The following is an 18,096-nucleotide window of genomic DNA, read 5'->3' on the forward strand; positions in this document are numbered from 1 at the left end:
AAGGAGCAAAGTGACAAGCCCCGCTTCAGGCACTCAGCACGCGTTTGCAGGGGGCGGCACCGTGTACATGGAGGACGCTGAGGAAGGGTCGGGTGTGGTCCCTCACACAACGGGAACGGTGCTGCGGACCGACCTGGGCTCAGGTCCCAGCTCCACCCCTTGCTGTCTGGGTGACCTTGGGGCTTTGGAAGGTGACTCGGCCTTGCTGAGCCGCAGCGCTCCCATTTATGAAGGAAAGCTCAGAGTTTCCCAGAAGGTGACTGTGTGAGGACCAACGGGGGTGTCCTGTAAATAAAAGGTTTGGCCCTGGGCCTTGCACACAGCCTACCCTCCCTGAGCATGGAGTGTCAGCTCTCGTTTGTCAGTTGTTCTAAAGGGCTGATCCACCATGATCAGTCAGGGAAAGCCTTTCAGAATAGTTGGGACCTGGGTCAGCCTGGGAATCTGTTTCTCCTACCCCTGCATGTCCTGGTCCCCACCTGTTTTTTCTGGTAGATAAACACCCGGCCTCCTCTCTGCTCCCCATAGAACAAGGGGGCTCCGATCAGCAGCAGCTCTGTCTCCCCATCTTGGTCCATGTCAATGCCACACAGCTCGCCACCGAAGTAAGAGCCAATCTGCACGGAGAGGAAGATGTCTGAGGGAGCCCCGTGAGCCGGACACCTCCTCCCCCTCAGCTGTACCATGTCCATCTTACTCCATCCCTCAAATGCAGGTGCAAGTCCTGGACCACCCCCGCCCCCCCCACCTCCGCAGAGCCTTGTAGGAGTCAGGACAAGGAGGGTGCTCTGAGGTTCTGTTTCTTAAACTGGCAGGTGGAGACGACAAAGCTCAGCTCGAGGGCTCTGTGGGGACTGAATGTGACAGTGCTTGGTACAGGGCCTGCCGCACTGTGAGTGGGTGAGTGCTTGCCGACAGCAGGGAGCATGACCAGTGCCGTACCGGTCCCCGACCTGCGGATGCCCCCTGGGGCCGTGCTCACCTGGCTCCCGTCTATCTTCTGGATTTGGTTCCAGTGTCCTCTTTCCTTTGACTTCTGGAACAGCAGCACCCGCCCCACATGCTGATGTCGGGGGGCTCCAGCGGCCAGCAGGGAAGTGAGCCTTTGGGAGGGCAGCCAGGTCACTGTGTAACCTGAGGGGTGTGGCGGAGAGAGAGAGAGAGAGAGAGAGAGAGAATGGGAGAGAGGGAGGACAGGGGCTTGGAATTAGAAGCGCAATGGCATCTGGAAGAAAGTAAAACCCAGGGACAAAAAGGGCAGAGACTCTGGGAAACTGGGTTAGTAGCAGAGATACCCGGAAATAGTCAGAGGACCTTCTCCGGAGAAAAGCAGCCATGTGATCCGAGTGGCACAAATCCTGCCATCTTGGTCCAAAACTGCATTTCTCAAACTGTGGCCAACACACAGGCCCAGGAAAAAGCAGCCACGGACGACAGGCTGCCAGTAAACATGGCGCATCTTCCTGAGCCTCAGCTGACCTGAAGGTTGGGAAGGGAGACTACACTATTTAAAAATAATCAGATAACGGGGAGCCCGGGTGGCTCAGTCGGTTGGGCATCTGCCTTCGGCTCAGGTCATGATCCCAGAGTCCTGGGATCCAGCCCTGGTTGTTGGGGGGGGGTCCCTGCCTCAGCAGGGAGTCCACCTCTCTCTCCCCTCTACTCATGCTCTCTCTGTCTCAAATAAACAAATAAAATCTTTAAAAAAATAAAGTGAGATATATTCATAAGAAGAATGCAAAATCTGTATGAATATTAAAAATAAAGCAGGAGACTTGAACACATTTTATTTAGAGTTATCCCTTCAGGCCACCTTCCTAGTCCACAGCTTGCGTGTGAGCGAGGTTTCTCCCCTGTGAGCACGTTGCGGGGACATCTGAGGAAATGCAGCAGGAAACTGGACCAGGGACTGTGCTTGAGCCAGGACCCATCCGATAGGAACGCTCTGATTCAGGAGACGACTAACTGACCCAATTTCATCTTCTCTGCTTAGAGTAGTTGCAAATGAGTGACAAAAACAGAGCCATCCGAGACGCCACAGCGCAGGAGAAGAAGGGTAGAGAGGCTGAGCACCTTTCCCATTCATCCGTGTACATTCCTGGAGCGCTGGGGTTAGGAACTTGCCCTCTGAAATCAGAGGCAAGGTTTTATTCCTAGTGCTGATGCTTCCCAGCTGTGTGATTGTGGTCAATTACACCACGCACTGAGGCTCAGTTTTCTTATCCAAAAAACGGGATAGTACCAGCCTCATAGGGTGGTTTTGAGGGTTAAAGACGACCGCATATAGAAAATGCTTAGCATTATGCTAGTGATATCTAAACTAAGATCTGAAGGAGAGTTGCACCACGGGCATCCGGGATTGATTTTATTTATTTATTTATTTATTTATTTATTTATTTATTTATTTTAGCAGGAGTTGAAATGTTTTTTTCTTTTATTCTTATTGAAGTATAGTTGACACAAGGTGATATATGTACAATCATATATCTATATGTACACATATAATATATATACATGCATATATAATCGTATCCATATATACACATACACATGCATTGTGTGTGTGTCTAGTGGGACAGGCGCCTAACTAGAGATTAAACCGTAGGCTATTTCTTCTTGAAAGAGCAGTGTTGCTGACTAGCTCGCAGGATACTGGGGGACACAAAGCTCCTTGCAGTGTTAGGGTTAGGAACTATAGTGTAAGTGTGTTGCTTACTAGCACAGACTTTGGGGGCTACACTACTGGGCTCCACCTACTTGTTCTGTGACCCTGGGCAAGTTATTTAAACTCTCCTGGGCTCAGTTCCTTCATCTATAGAATAGAAGTAATAGGGGTGCCTGGGTGGCTCAGTTGGTTGAACATCCGACTCTTGATTTCGGCTCAGGTCATGATCTTGGGGTCCTGGGATCGAGCCCCGCGTCAGGCTCCGTGCTCAGCCGGGAGTCAGCTTGGGATTCTCTCTCTCCCTCTGCCCCTCCCCCCGCTCGTTGGCTCTCGAATGCGTGCACTCTCTCTCTCTCTCTAATAAAAAAATAAAATCTTAAAAAAAATAGAGTAGGTAATAAAAATGCCTACTCACAGGGTTACTGTAAGAATAAAATGAGATAAAATAAGATAAAATCTGTCAATACATGTCATGCACCAGTGCCGGGCACATAATACTTAGTAAAGAATGTCAAAAGAGAGAGAGAAAATCATGGAGGGTAGCCCTCCTTAGAAGGGTAGATGCAAGATGAATGGCACCAATTTTCCCAAGGTAATTATATAAGGAAGTCTTTGTGCTCTGCGAGTTTAATAAAGACATGGCCCACCCCTATACAGGGGTCATGCATGAGGCCGGGTGAGGGGGTTTCTAGGTAGATCCTGGAAGCAGTCCTACCCCAGGGCTCTTGAAGCCAGTCTGTGCCTTGACACAAGTTGACTATATGAGCGTGAACTGGAAGAGCGATAACCTCTGTGCACAAGAGTGAGGCCTCTCTGTGCCTGAGACCGGCATCCGCTTGGGTGGACTCGCAGCCACAGAATTGTGCGGGACAAGCTCACAACAGCGACACCATAGGCAGAGAGAAGCAACTGCAACTGTGGACAGACCAGGTGCCTTTGCTCTGCACTTGGCATCTGAAGATCTCTTGAGGTGAATCAACCTTGGAGTTCATGGACAATTCTAGAGGAGGAAGCCTCAAGGAGGAACTGCTGGTCCCCCTACTACTGAGGCAGGCTGCTATAAAATGGACCCAGGATTTAATTTATGGGTAAGACCTAGAGAGGTCGCTGGGTAGACAAGCTTGAGCAAGCTTAGGATGGGACGGTTTGAATAATGCTGGTTGGCACTGGTCTACAAGGGTGGTCCTTAGCTAACTAGATATTTAGGTCTGGTGGAATACTGGCTTGGTGTGTGAAAGTTAGGTAAAGGAGGTGGCTGGGATATGGGCTCAAGGTTGGCTCGTTGGCATGTGGAAGGCCTGCTCACAGTCCCCTTGTTCACTCTCTGTAGGAATTAGCTAGCTCTGGGAGGGGCAGTGTCTCTGGGATTCGCAAGGCCTCAAGATGTCCAAGGATCATAAAACACAGAAAATAAAAGCATGATTACTACACAGCAGAGGGGTTATTAAGGGAAAAATTAAGAATGTTGTAGCCATATTTAAATTCTGAGTTTGTTCATGCTGGTTACTTAACCGCTTTCATTATTGTTTTGAAAGTCAGTCTGAGTGACCCTGGCCCCTCAGACCAAAGAAACGTAGCAGAAAAGAAAAGTACTTACCCAAATATCCTGCTCTCGCTTCTGGTGTCAGTGGTTCATTCCCAACAAATCTATCATCCTGCAGGTCTGCCTCCAGGTCTAGAAAGCCCCCAGCCCAGTCCTTGGCTCCGACTGCCCCCACGACGCCATGGCCCTGCCCAGGGAGGAGATGAGCATGCTTGGCCCTGTGTCCACAACATCCCGAAGCTCCCCCCTGCTTCAGGCCCGCCACTCACGTGGCTGAGGTCAGCGCTGATCCCACTGGAGGACAGCTCCATGGTGAAAGATGTCAGGTCCTGTTTGCTTGTGCCTGAGGGACCAGGTAAAGAGAATGGGTGGACACTCGAGAGAGGACCGAGAAAGAGGCATGGCACCAGCCTTTGGGCGAGGTAGAAAGAGCCCACCCGACAGTCAGACTGGGCAGTGACGTGGGCTGAGTCTGATGTGAACTCAGCCAGGATGTAGCTCTGTGGTTCTGTTCCCACTCAGGCTTCCCCGCCGTGTCACCAAATCGGGATGTTCTACGTCTGCAATGCATCCGTCCCCTTCTCTGTAGAGCGTGTTTGCCACCACATGGGCCCGGCCATCCTCTCTTGCCTGACAACCGTGCTCACTTACTCATTTGGTCCCTGACTTCGTTCTTCCTCTTGTCGTGTTTTTTTTCCACAGAGCAAGCTGGAGTAATCTTTTTAAAAAATGTCTATCAGACCACACGTTTCCCTTTCTTAAAAACCCTTCATCCCTTGCCATCGCTCTTTAGATTAAAACCCCAGCTGCTTATGAGGAACTGGAAGGCCCCTATTTCTCCCCTGTTGTCTCACTTGCTCACCACACCCCTGTCACGCTGACCTTTTTTCTGTTCCTCCAGCTTGCCCGCCCTTCCCCACCTCCGGCCCCTGAGCTGGCTCTTCTCTGACTTCAAAGCCCTGCCCACATTCCTCATGTGGCTGTTTGATTCTCATCTTTTGTATCTCAGCTCAAATGTCATCTCAGACTGAATTCTACCTCCATCGAAAAATAAAGCATCTAGAAAGGCCTTCCTTGAAGAGCCTATCTAAAGTGGCTTCCCCCAGTGAAATCTTTCTATCCAGTTTATTCATTTTCTTTACAGCACCTATCATAATCTCTAATTATCCTGTTCGTTTGTTTTCTGTCTTTCTTTATCCAGCCTGAATATGAGCTCCACGTTGACAATATCCCCTAGTGCCTAACCTGGGACCTGGTTAGTGCAAGCCTGAATTAATAAAATGAAAATCATCCCACCAGCCTTGCAAAGCTTCTGAGAGGAATGAATTAAATGATACAGAAAGAGTGCCTGTTACCTGGCAAGCTTTCAAGAAACACAGCAATTACCATGAAGATTTTGTTCGTTCCTGCATAAATATTTAGAGCGACTAGACTTTTGGTGCCAGGGATACAATGGTGAAAAAGCAGACACATTGCTTGCCATGACAGGACCCCCCCCCCCCGCCTTGTGGTGTGGGGGACAGACACGGAGCACATACTTCAACACAATGTAAACCTCAGGGGCTCTGATAGGGAACATACAGCCATTACAGCGGCACCCGGAAAGAAGCCCCCAACACAGCCTCGGGTTCCGTGAGAACTTATCAGAGGAAATGATATCTAAGATAGAATCTGAAGCATGACTAAGGGCAGGTCAGGGTAGACGATCCGAGCCAGAGATAACCAGCTCTGCGATTTACAGAGGGCCTACAAAGTATCAAGCACTCTGCCAAGCAGGGGTTAGGGCTTGAATTGTGTTCTCTAAAAAAAAAGATATTTTTACGACCTAAGCCCTAGTACTTGAGAATATAACCTTGTTTGGAAATAGGATCTTTGCAGTGCAATCGAGTTAGAATGAGGTCACTGGGGTGGGCCTCGATCCAATACGATCCAATATTTTCTAGTGTCCTTATGACAGAGGGAAATGTGGACACAGAGAGAAGAGGATATGAGGACGGACATGCAGGGAGAAGACAGCCAGATGACAGAAGTGATGCAGCCACAAGCCAAGGGATGCCGGGAACTGCTGCGGACGCCAGAAGTTAGAAGGGGTGAGGAAGCGTTCTCTTCTAGACCCGTCAGAAAGAGCATGCCCCGGCCCATCCCTTGATCTCTGACTTCTGGCCTCCCGAACTGTGAGACAATAAATTTCTGTTGCTTTAAGCCACTCGGTTTTTGGTCCTTTGTTACAACAGCCCTAGGAAACCAATACAACAGTCAAACCTCCCAGGGCTGTGAGATTGGTATTATTAGCCCCATTTAGCAGAGAACAGCGAGCCTCAGAGAGAGAAAGTGACCTGGTGGAGGTCACACAGCATGGGCAGAGTGGATTCCTGAGCGGTCTACCCAGTCCCATTATATATACCACATTGCTTCTTCAACTGAACCAAACACCAAGCCCGAGTGCTAGCAAAGGGGCCTTCCCAGGGGGAATCATGTAGCTTTCAGCAGACCGGGATTCCTGGGGAAATACCCTCTATCCGTGACTGCAGTCCAAACCTTCTCTTATTCCGGGCCAAGAGGGCCTGGCGCTCCCTGCCCTCGGGCCCTGCCCACTTGTCCACCTTAAGTAAGCTGAGGACAAGGGAACATGAGGGAGCTGAGTGGGGGGAGGAATTCTACTCCTTCCATGGGCCTCGGTTGACACCAGCAAGCTAGAGGTCAGTTCTGGGCCCTAACCTGGACCCAGCTGAGCTTTACGAGGAAGATGGAATTTCAGAGAGAAACAGAGGCTGCTCCTCAAGCGCCCTCCCCCAAATTCCTACCTGAGGCCCTTTTCCAGGAGAGCACTTCACCCAGTGAAGATACTCTGTAAGTGTCCGTTATTATCACCCAGCGTGTCTCTAGTCTTATTGTCCCAGATGAGCTTCTGTAAACAACTTCCCGAACTCTCCCTCCCCAGGTCTGCCACTCACCCTCAATGACATAGATCTTCTTTTGCAGCTCAGTGAACAGATCTTTAAGCTTCTCAAACGTGTCCAGAATCTTGACAAAATCCTTCGCGGGTTTTGAGGCAAATTCGTGGAGCCTTTCCTGACTTTCCTTGGTTGCAAAGTGCTTTCCAATCTGTGAAGGAGTAAAGACTGGAGAGTTGGCATCCCCAGAATCGCAGAGAAGGCCCTGGCCCCAAGGAGAAAGGGGAGGGGGGCTCAGGAACAGGAGAGGGAAGATGGGACTTGGGAAGCAGCCAGGACCTGGGGCCCGTACCCCAATGATGTAGCGGATGATGTCTTTGGCTGAGTCAATGTTGTCGTGGTCCGTGGCTTCCCCGTCAGTGATGATGATAAGCACTTTGGTGGCATCTGGCCGGGCCCCCAGGTCTTGCCGGAACACCTCTGTCCTGTGTCCAGGAAGGGGTGTAGTGAAAGACCCCCCCAAATCATGAGGTCTCCCCCCACTCACCGAGCTCATTAAGTCACTGTCCTGTTGATTATGCAGCAGCCCTTCTCCCATCCCCCAGGCAGGTATCCCCAGCTTTCCAAGTTCTCTTCTGAACCTCCTCCCTCACCCTGGCTGCCACACCTCTGCTTCCAGACCGGTGGTCTTTGAAGGAATTCTGGGTGGCGAGGAGGTTGTCCTGGAGCCCATGGGCAGTGATGGGGAGGCTTTGTGAGGAGAGACCCTGGGCTTCCTACTCTCCATTCCTACTCTCCAGTTCAACCACATGACAGCTACCCTTTTATTGGTTAGACATGCTGGGGATCCAGGTGAGATTTCAATATGGAAAATGGGCTCCATGGCTGGAGAAAATGGGGAAGTCACGCTTCCAGAGCAAGCTCATCTGGCAACCCCCCACCATCGATGGCAGGCTGCCTGTAGATCTCTGCTACAGCAAGTCTCCTCGGGAACTGAAGTCACCTGTTTCCATTTCCGTGTTCCCCAAACCATGAGTTCCTCAAAGAAGGAACATATCTGATTTGCTGCTGTGTTTCTGGCTCCTGACACAGCAGGTGCTCCCCGCACGTGACATAAAAGGAAGAAGGGAGTCCTGAACGCTGGATAGGCCAACGCTCCAAAGTCCCAGCTGCCCACAGCCTCCTTCTGGAGCAAACAGGGTGCCCACAGCTTCTGTTGGGACAGCAGCTCTCTCTGCACCATCTGATCCTTCCGTCCCCACCCCACAGCTAATCAGAGACGGACGATTAATCCAAGAGCAGCCAGTCTACAACCCTTGACTTATGACATGAGTTGCCTTGGAAGAGGAAGCAGAAAGTCACATGGGGTGGGGGCGGGGAGGTGCACAACGGCAGGTGGAAGAGAGATGCAGAGAGGGCGGACCTCAGGACAGAGGAGCTCTGATAGGGGCAGGGCCGAGACCTCTGTTCCATCTTGGATGCAAATCATTTTCCCAGCCTCCGTCCACACAGACACGGCCTCTCATGGCTCCTGTTCATGGATTTCCACCCTGTTTAAACCGCCGTTACCTCTCATCTCTATTTTTTATTTTTTTATTTTATTTATTTATTTTTTTAAGATTTTATTTATTTGTGAGAGAGAGAATGAGAGACAGAGAGCATGAGAGGGAGGAGGGTCAGAGGGAGAAGCAGACTCCCTGCCGAGCAGGGAGCCCGATGTGGGACTCGATCCCGGGACTCCAGGATCATGACCTGAGCCAAAGGCAGTCGCTTAACCAACTGAGCCACCCAGGCGCCCTCATCTCTATTTTTTAATAGCCTCCTTCCTGGTCTCCCTGGTCCCACCCCTGTTCCCTCCACAACCTAATAGCCCCGCAGCCAGAGGGATCCTTTTTTTAAAAAAATATTTTATTTATTTATTTGAGAGAGAGAGCGAGAGAGCACGATCAGGGGGAGGGGCAGAGGGAGAAGCAGGCTCCCCGCGGAGCAGGGAGCCTGAAGCAGGACTCTATCCCAGGACCCCGGGATCATGACCCGAGTGAAGGCAGATGCTTAACCGACCGAGCCACCCAGGTGCCCCGGAGGGATCCTTTTAAAAACATAAATCAGGGGCGCCTGGGTGGCTCAGTCGGTTAAGCATCTGCCTTGGCTCAGGTCATGATCCCGGGGTCCTGGGATCGAGTCCCACATCGGGCTCTCTGCTCAGTGGGGAGTCTGCTTCTCCCTCTCCCACTCCCCCTGCTTATATTCCCTCTCTCGCTGTGTCTCTCTCTGTCAAATAAATAAATAAAATCTTTTCAAAAAATTAAAAAAATAAAAACATGAATCAGATGATCACTCCTCTGCTCAAAACCTCCAATGACTTCTCATCTCACTCTGAAGGAAAAGCCAAAGTCCTCGCTACGGCCTCCAAGGCCCTAAGTGCTCCAGACTCCCCTGGTCTCTCTGACCTCATCTCCTACTACTTTCGCCCTCACTTACTTCTCTCTAGTCACCCTGGTGTCCTAGCTCTTCTTGGAACGTCCCAAGCATGTTCTCATTTCAGGGCCTTTGCTATTCCCTCTGCCTGGAATGGTCTTCCCCAGTATGGGCATGGCTGCTTCTTCACCTCCTACGAGTCTTTGCTCAAATGTAACCTTCCCTCATCTTCCTATTGAATACTGCTTTTTCCTTATAAAACTTACATCTTCTACTATATTATCTAATTTACAAACTGGTCCTGTCTGTTGTGTTTCTCTCCCCTAATATAATGTTAAACCTCAAGAGAATAGATATTTTTGTTTCATTCACTGCTGTATTCCCAGAACCTAGAACATGGCAAACAACCCACAGGCCAAAGCCAGCCCCCAGCTTCCTTCTGTATGGTCCATGGGCTAAAAATGGTTTTTATAGTTTTGTTTTTAAACAGTTACAAAAACAAGAAGAATATGCAAGAGAGACAGTATGTGGCCAGAAAAGCCTAAAATGTACCTCTGACCCTTTACAGAAAAAAATCAGCCCCCTCCTGACCTGTAATACTGCCTAGCACACAGGTAGTCAGGAAGTATTTATAAAATACATTTCTATGATGCTATGATGATGAGGCGGGGATTAAGGTCATACAGCTAGGCGTGGACATGACTGGATTTCCAACAGCTACCCTGCTGGACTGTCATGGAAGAAAGTCCCAGAATGTAGCATTTTTTCAGTGACTGTGATGACAGAAGCCCACCATAAATATGATCACTCTGAGGCCACAGGATCCTCAAGGTGGGATTTCCAGAACTCTTTCAGAAGGGAGAAACTGGAACAAAAGTCCCCAGATTCTAAGACACTACAGGAAGATTCACCTGGAGTGAGACAGAGTCTATGAGTACCAGGAATATGGAAAATTCTTCAGGCAAAAAGGTAGTCTAACCTTGCATGAAAGAATCCACACTAGTCCGAAGCCCTTTGAGTGTACTCAGTGGGGAAAAAGCTTTGGGGCCAAAGGCAATCTTGTTACACATCAGCAAATACACACAAGAGAGAAGCCCTATCAGTGCAAGGAGTGTGAGAAAAGCTTTAGTTGATGAGGTAGTCTGGCCGTTCGTGAAAGACCCCACACTGGACAGAAACCCTATGAGTGTGCTGTTTGTCAGAGAAGCTTCAGGAATCAACGTAACCTTGCTGTTCGTAGAAGAGTTCACAGTGGTGAAAAGCCCTATAGGTATGATCAGTGTGGAAAAGCCTTCAGTCAGAAAGGAAGCTGAATTGTTCACGTCACAGTCCACACAGGCCTGAAACACAGCGTGGGACGGGTTTTCACACCAGGGGGGAACTGTATTCCTGCAAGGCAAAATCCACGCAGGAGAGACACCCTACCTATGTGGCCCGTGTGGGAAAAGCTTCACTCAGAGGGAATTTGGCTGTGCACCAGTGAAGCTGCTCACAAAGACTCACCCTTTGATCACGCTCTTCAAAAGAAGTTCTCTTTATGAATGAAAAGTACAAAATCCTCAGATCAAGCAACCTATCCAATTTATGGAATGAATGGAGACTCTTTCAGACAGACCATCGTTGAGTAGGACAAACTCATTTTTCTCCTTTCCCCCAAATGAGTATGAAAACTAAATGTCTTGTTTATAATCATTAACAAAAAAAAATCAAATAAAATATATAGTACGGCCCTTCAACACAATCTAACTGCATTTATCTAGGCCTCAATTTAAACACAGCCACCTGGTCCAACTCGGGGGGAAAAAACTTCTAATCTATAGTAGACTTAGGAAATCAGGATATGCTAGCTTCCAATATGGGACTCGAGTATATTGAATTTTATGAACAATTCAAGGAATTTTTCAAGGACAATTTTGACTAGTAGAGATTTTTGTTCACACGCTGGCTTCAAGAGCTGATCCCCAACTCAGATGTGACTCAGTCATGGCTTCCAAGTTCACAATCACTTTCCAAGTCTTGGCTCTAGTTCCTCATGAGGTTTGGCATTACTCCCTGTCCCAAAGCCTCATGAGCTATCCCTGCACCCTCCAAAGAATTGCCCTTGAGGATTTAGTTAGTATAGATTTCTGTTACTTATAATTAAAAGAAACTGGACTAGGGGAGCCCGGGTGACTCAGTCGGTTAAGCATCTGCCTTCAGCTCAGGTCATGATCCCAGAGTCCTGGGATCAAGTCCCCCATCAGGCTCCCTGCTCAGCAGGGAGTCTGCTTCTCCCTCCCCCTCTGCCCCTCCCCCTGCTCATGCTCTCTCTCTCTCTCTCTCAAATAAATAAATAAATGATCTTTTTTTTAAAATTAAAAAAAAAAAATAAAAGAAACTGGACTAAAATTGCTCCACTTGAATTCCTACAATAACCTGCCCCTTGCTAAGCCCACCTGTTGAGTTCCTATACCCCGAAACCTGAAGAAGCCAGTGCAACTGACGGGTGGGCTGTCTCCTACAAAAGGGGACTCACGCGACATAGTTGATGGCGCCAAAGGTGTTTGTCAACTGGCGCATGTGTTCTACTTTGCCCAGCAGAACATCAGGGTTCTTCACCTTAACATATTTCAAGAAATTAAATTCTGTTTTGCAGTCCGTGGAAAACTGAACAGCAGCAAACTAGAAAAAGAAGCAAGAAATGAAACATCATTACATAGCCCTTCCTACTTGTCTGCTCCAATCTATTTCCTTCTTTTTTTCAACTTTATTTTTAAGTAATCTCTACACCCAACATGGGGCTCCAACTCATAACCCCAAGATCAAGAGTTGCATGCTCTTCCAGCTGAGCCAGCCAGGTGCCCCTTCCAGTCTATTTCTTATCTGGGACCTGGGTAACCCAACCCCACATCCCTGCCTCAAAACATTCTTTTGAAAATGAGGTAATATATACACAAACACAGAAATACAATTAAATAAACCTCTGATCCCTTATGTAGTGCTGTCTGCTGAACTCCTGTCCTCTGGGTCGGCCTGCCTTCCCAGTGGGGATGTTCTGCTGAGTGTCCCTGCTAAGCTGGATACAGCTTGTTGGGCCACAGAGAGCCACTTGGCCCAGGCTAGCCCAGTCACAATCTATCCTCCAAGAATTTGGAATTTGCAGAGGGAGGGGTTGGTGGAGAGGACAAAAGACCCTCCTGAAACTTTAACACGTGAACTTAGGAGCTTTCCACAGGCCCATGTGATCCAAAGAAGCTGTGGGAGTCAGTGTGCGGAGAGAGAAGAGGGAAGCAAAAGCCAAAAAGAAACAGAAATGAGAACTAAAGAGAATCCCAGACACTTTCTACTTCCTAGTGCTTGTCTCTTCCAGAGGTCCAGTCCAACTATGCCTTTAGGTTTTGGAGACACCTCATACTAAATTTTTCTTTTATGCCTTAAGCCAGCTCAAGTAGGCATCTATTGCCTACAAACAGGAAAACTAATTAATATATTTACCTGGTAGGAAGAGTTGCTGAGCTTCTTCATCACATCCTTCATGAAGTCCAGAATTTTCTGAAATTCATCTGGCTGCAAGCTCATTGAACCATCAAACAGAAATACCAAGTCCACGTTGCCCTTTATACATTCTACAGACCCCAGACACAAAGGGAGTTGGTGAAGTGTCTCCACGGGTTGACCTGCCCATGCTGTTTTCCTTGTATGGGCAGCTCCCTGGGAGAAATTTTTACCCCCTGGATCCCCAGCTCCTTACCCTGATAACCAGGGCGCCCTTGCAGCACAGGACCCCTCAGATTCTGGTGGAAAAGGTAACACAGGCCACTCAGGTAGACATTCTGGTCACACATTCGAGACAGCCCAGGATCACAGGCCTGAAGGAGGCAAAGGTTAAAAAAGGGGGAGGGGGGGCTGGGGCTTCTTCCTGTGTGTCTTCTGGGCATCATCAGCCAAGAAGAACCTTCAGGGTCACCGTCCCCTGACCTCACTCCCTACATCCAACTGGAGACCAAGGCAAGGTAATTCTGCCTCCAGGTCTTACAGCCACCTCTCCCTCCTTCCTACCAAAGCTCTGTGCCAGTGAATGCTCACTGCCTATAAGATAGAGTCTAAACTCCTGCGTTTGGCATTCATACTGTTTACATTTGGGCACTCTCCTACATTTCCAGATCTATCCCCTTTGATTCCAATCACACCTTCCGTGTTTAAGCCAGATCACTCACTATCCCCAGAATATACAACGTTGTTTCTTTCATTTATGACTATCTTTCCTGCCAGACTGCAATTTCTGGAAAGTCAGGGCTCAGGTCATCTTTGTATCTCACTCCTCTGACCCCATCTGAGCCTAGCACATTGGCTGGCATGTAATAGGAGCTAAGTAAACAAGCTCCCAGTAAATGCTGGCTAAATATTTCACTCAGCCAGCCTTCTATCCCTCATATACCTGTGTCAGAAGATGCTGCTGGGATAAACTGTAAAGATCAATGGGCTTAGAATCAAATGGGAATTTAATTCAAATCCTGGCTTTACCTCTTTAAAACCATGTGACCTTGGCTAAGTCTCTTAACCCCTTGGGTCTTGTTTCTTCATGTGTAAAATGTGTATACTGATCCCTGTCTCCCCCGAGTGTCTTGAAGGTTAAAAGAGAGAAAGCAGTGTTTCCCAAACTTCAGGCTTTAGTGCACCACTTCACAATTTCTGCCATGCGGGCATATCATGCAGACTATTATTTGTTTAATATTTTATTTACTTTAAATTTACTTTTTATTTAAACTTTAGCCTTATCCCAAGCAATTCGATCCAAGAAATCACGAATTTGATGTGTTGTATATTTTTCCTAATAAACCATTAAATAAAAATATAACTACAAAACATTAAAAGTTTGTGTACCACCAAAATCATCTCTGTATATCCATGGCCACATTTCATATTTGGAAAAAACCGACATAAGTAAGGTCTCAAAACTAGCTGGCTCATACTCAGTTCTTAATAAGCCCTGATTGAATCAGAATCTCTCTGATGCCTGTAATCTTCTATAGGATCTTTACTCCACTTTTTCCTTCTTTCTTTTCAATCTGTCTTTCTTAACATGGACTGATATCACACTACACAAGATTCTTACCAAAAGATTTCCACTTGTGGAGTCTGTCGCCAAGGTCATCCCCAAGTACTTGGAGGTATAGTTGGAACCTGTAGGCACCAGGAGATTGGTCTGGAGGAACTTAGGTAACCCAGGTGTGGCAGGGCCAGCCTCAACTTCCCTGGGACACCATTCCTCCCAGGCCCCTCACCAGGTACTCACCACTCAGGCTGACTGGAAGGCAGTGGCCAGTGTCTGGCTGACACTGATAGAGGTTTCCCGTGCTGTTCCCCTCACCTGGAGCTCCCACGATAACCCTGATGAGAAATCTCACCTGTGAGACGGAGTTGTCCCGTCTTTACCCATCCACTCCTACCCATTAGGGGGGTTCAGATCCACAGGTATCTCAAAGAAATGCAGCCAGTCCCTTTCAGGGAGGCTCCTCGGCCCCTACCTCTTCCCTATTGAATACCTCAAACTTCTAGAAAGTTAAGGATCTTTTCCATTTATAGTCTAGGAAAACTGAGGTCCAGAGAATGAGGTGCCAGAATGTCACATTATGAGTTCACTCAATCAGTCATCAATTCAAAAGTCATCTATGGGGGCGCCTGGATGGCTCAGTTGGTTAAGCGTCTGCCTTCAGCTCAGGTCATGGTCCCGGGGTCCTGGGATCGAGCCCGCGTTGGGCTCCCCGCTCAGTGGGGTGTCTGCTTTTCCCTCTCCCTATGCACCTCCTCCCTGCCCGTGCTCTCACTGTCTCTCTCAAATAAATAAATAAATAAATAAAATCTTTTTAAAAAGTCATTTATGGCATATCTACTATGTGCTAGGCTGGGGCATGTACTAGGGCTGAGGGGGAAAATCCCTGCCATCAAGCCTCTCACTGTCTAGTCAGAGCACCAGTGGGGAATCTAGAAGTGTTGCAAAGCCCTTTAGGGGCTGTGATATTTTCCCTTTTTTCAGGCACTCGTGTGGAGATTTAACCATGGACTGTCCTCGTCCTACTATCTGATGGCCTCGCTCCCGTTTCCGAGAATTCCCACCACGACGCCTCCAGACAGGAGACTCCCTGCCGGTTCCCCGGATCTGGCCCACCCGGGGGGCTGGTGGCCTGGTCGCCCGTCCCGGCTCTGCGGGGCAGGGAGGGCCTGGGGCGGCAGCTCACCGGTCTCCAACCTGCAGGACGCGGTACCCAAAATGCCTCCCGGCGAGTGGGAAGGAGAAGTTTTGCACGTGCCGCACTTCCAGGTTGTAGCCCGAGGCGGGGGCTGAGGGAGAGCAGGGGGTGCGGTCAGGCACTTCCGGCTGGTCAGTGCCCCGCACGTGCCCCCAGAGCCGCGAGCGCTGATTGGCCGCCGCCCACGTGCCCCCCGTGAGCGGCCCACCCGCAGAGACCCGGCTCCTTCCTTCCTCCCGCAGGCGGCCGGCACGAGAGGCGGAACGGGACCTTCCCCCTGGGGGCCTTGACTCCGGGGAAATCTGGAAGCAGCGAAGCCTTACTACCCAGAGCCCGCTTGACCTCCCAGCAAAGAAGGAAGGGTGAGAAGGCGGAGGTCCCGGAGAAAGAGGCAGATGGAAGGGCCCCCAGGCGATGGGGTTGCCCCATGGCAGGGTTCGTCTCCCTACACACCCACTTCTCCTTTGGGCCTGAGACCCAAGATAATTAGCCTCAGGCTTCTGCCCACAGACTCATGGTTTCAGGATCCCCTGGTCTCTGTGAAACTGCTTCTCATCTAATGCTCCCTCACGGCCCGCCCTACCATGCACCAGTCTCTTCCTTCTGTTAGCGCTCAGATGCCCGCATGTCACCCCCACCTCAAGCAGCCTATGCATCCTCTCCAAGTCCCTAACTGTCCTTTCTGGCTCTGCTTTCCTTCCAGGCATCAGGCTTCTTTCCGCCGCATCCTAGGATGGCAGAGAAGCTGCCCGGCCATTTGTTCGGTCGAATGGACTGAGGCGCAGAAAGGGGAAAGGGCTGAGGTGGTGGTACACGGTCGTACCACGGGCAGGACCAGACCCCAGCGACAGCTCCAGGTACCCATTAGCCATCTGCCTCCTTTTAAGACTCCACTCCGCTTCTCTCTTGCCCACCTGTGTCTCCCTTCTCTGTCTTTCCCTCCAGACCTTGCCTCAACTTTGGACTCTGACTTTCTTTCTTTCCTTTCCCCCTTCTCCCTCCAAGATTCCTGAGCCTTACGGTCACCTATGGCCAATCCCACCCTCCAGCAGCTGCTCATTTACTCCAGTTCCACAAAGCCCTGCAGTCTCCCTGGCCACAGACACATGTCCCTTCCCTTCCCGTCCCCTTTTCCCTTGCCTACCAAAGAGAAGAGGCCCAGACAGCAGGAGCCTCATTACGATGATGCAGGAGTTCATCTTTCCAGCAGCTGGAGGGACCTAATCCAACACTCCAGGCTCAGAGAGCCCTGGGGATTTGCTGACAATCCAGACAGGGTGAAAGAAGGAAATGATAATGCCCCAGGGCCTCTTACAGTGGGACTTTCTCACAGAGGCGCCAGGCTGGTGACACTGGGTGGGGGTGAGCCTAGAGGGGTTGTGAAACCGCATTGGTTGAGAGGAAGTGTAAGCAGGTTAGAGACACTTCCTGTGCCCGCTTGCATTTTCACATCATCCAGGAACAGACAGCACAGTAGGTAGATGATTGTCTCTCCAGTCCAAGAGTTGCTGATTCCTTGTCTTTCACCAACACACAAACTGAAGACTCTGTGAAGCTCAGCAGAAGACTGGTCAAACAAACTGTGGAGCAATCATAATGGAATGCCACCAAAAAAAAAAAAAAAAAGAGAGAGAGAGAGAGAGAGAGAAAGGAAGGAAGGAAGGAAAAAAATAACGTAGGGAAAAGAATGACATAGTTTTCTCTTGACATTGAAAGAGGCCCATAATACACTGATGAAGAAAAAGAACAAATTACAGACAGTATATTTAGTAACTTATTTTTATTCAAAGACAGAAAAAAAATGTCCACAGAATGGGAGAAAATATTTGCAAATCTTATATCTGCTATGGGACTTGCATCCAGAATATACAACGAACTCTCGTAACTCAACAGTAAAAAGACAAATTGACCCAGCTTTTCAAATGGGCAAAGAATTTAAATAAACATTTCTCCAAAGATGATATGCACGATTTTATTTATTTTAGAGAGAGTGCATGCGCACGCGCGCAAGTTGGGGGAGGGGCTGAGGGGCAAGTAGACTCTCCGCTGCGTGCAGAGCCTGACATGAGGCTCAACACAGGGCTTGATCTCAGGACATCAAGGTCATGACCCGAGCCAAAACCAAGAGTCAGATGTTTAACTGACTGAGCCGTCCAGGCGCCCCTGAGGATGACATGTAAACAGCCACTCACATAGAAAAGATGCTCAGTATCATTAGTCCTTAGGGAAATGCAAATCAAAAACCAAAATAAGGTACCACTTCACGCTCATGGGGATGGCTAGAATAAGAAAGAAAGAAAATAACATGTATTGATGAGGGTGTGGAGAAATTGGAGCCCTTGTACG

The 18,096-nt window shown here is 49.1% G+C and overlaps 1 protein-coding gene across 2 annotated transcripts in view; it reads right to left on the minus strand.

The window, feature by feature from the left end:
• The window catches only part of ITGAL (integrin subunit alpha L), a 38,139-nt gene extending 21,049 nt beyond the window's left edge, over positions 1-17,090 (minus strand). For both annotated transcript variants that reach the window (XM_032431035.1, XM_032431034.1), the window contains exons 1-13: positions 16,895-17,090; positions 15,739-15,841; positions 14,796-14,890; positions 14,616-14,683; positions 13,251-13,368; positions 12,995-13,125; positions 12,036-12,181; positions 7,455-7,587; positions 7,163-7,313; positions 4,478-4,551; positions 4,263-4,395; positions 983-1,134; positions 480-617 (exon numbers count right to left, since the gene is read on the minus strand). In XM_032431035.1, the coding sequence (XP_032286926.1) occupies positions 480-617; positions 983-1,134; positions 4,263-4,395; positions 4,478-4,551; positions 7,163-7,313; positions 7,455-7,587; positions 12,036-12,181; positions 12,995-13,125; positions 13,251-13,368; positions 14,616-14,683; positions 14,796-14,890; positions 15,739-15,841; positions 16,895-16,949 (1,497 nt within the window). In that variant the 5' untranslated portion in view covers positions 16,950-17,090. The remainder of the gene's footprint in view (positions 1-479; positions 618-982; positions 1,135-4,262; positions 4,396-4,477; positions 4,552-7,162; positions 7,314-7,454; positions 7,588-12,035; positions 12,182-12,994; positions 13,126-13,250; positions 13,369-14,615; positions 14,684-14,795; positions 14,891-15,738; positions 15,842-16,894) is intronic.
• Between the last annotated feature and the right edge of the window lie 1,006 nt (positions 17,091-18,096).

Source organism: Phoca vitulina, unplaced genomic scaffold (genome assembly GCF_004348235.1).
Source record: "Phoca vitulina isolate PV1807 unplaced genomic scaffold, GSC_HSeal_1.0 scaffold45, whole genome shotgun sequence".
In the NCBI taxonomy this organism is placed as follows: Eukaryota; Metazoa; Chordata; class Mammalia; order Carnivora; family Phocidae; genus Phoca; species Phoca vitulina.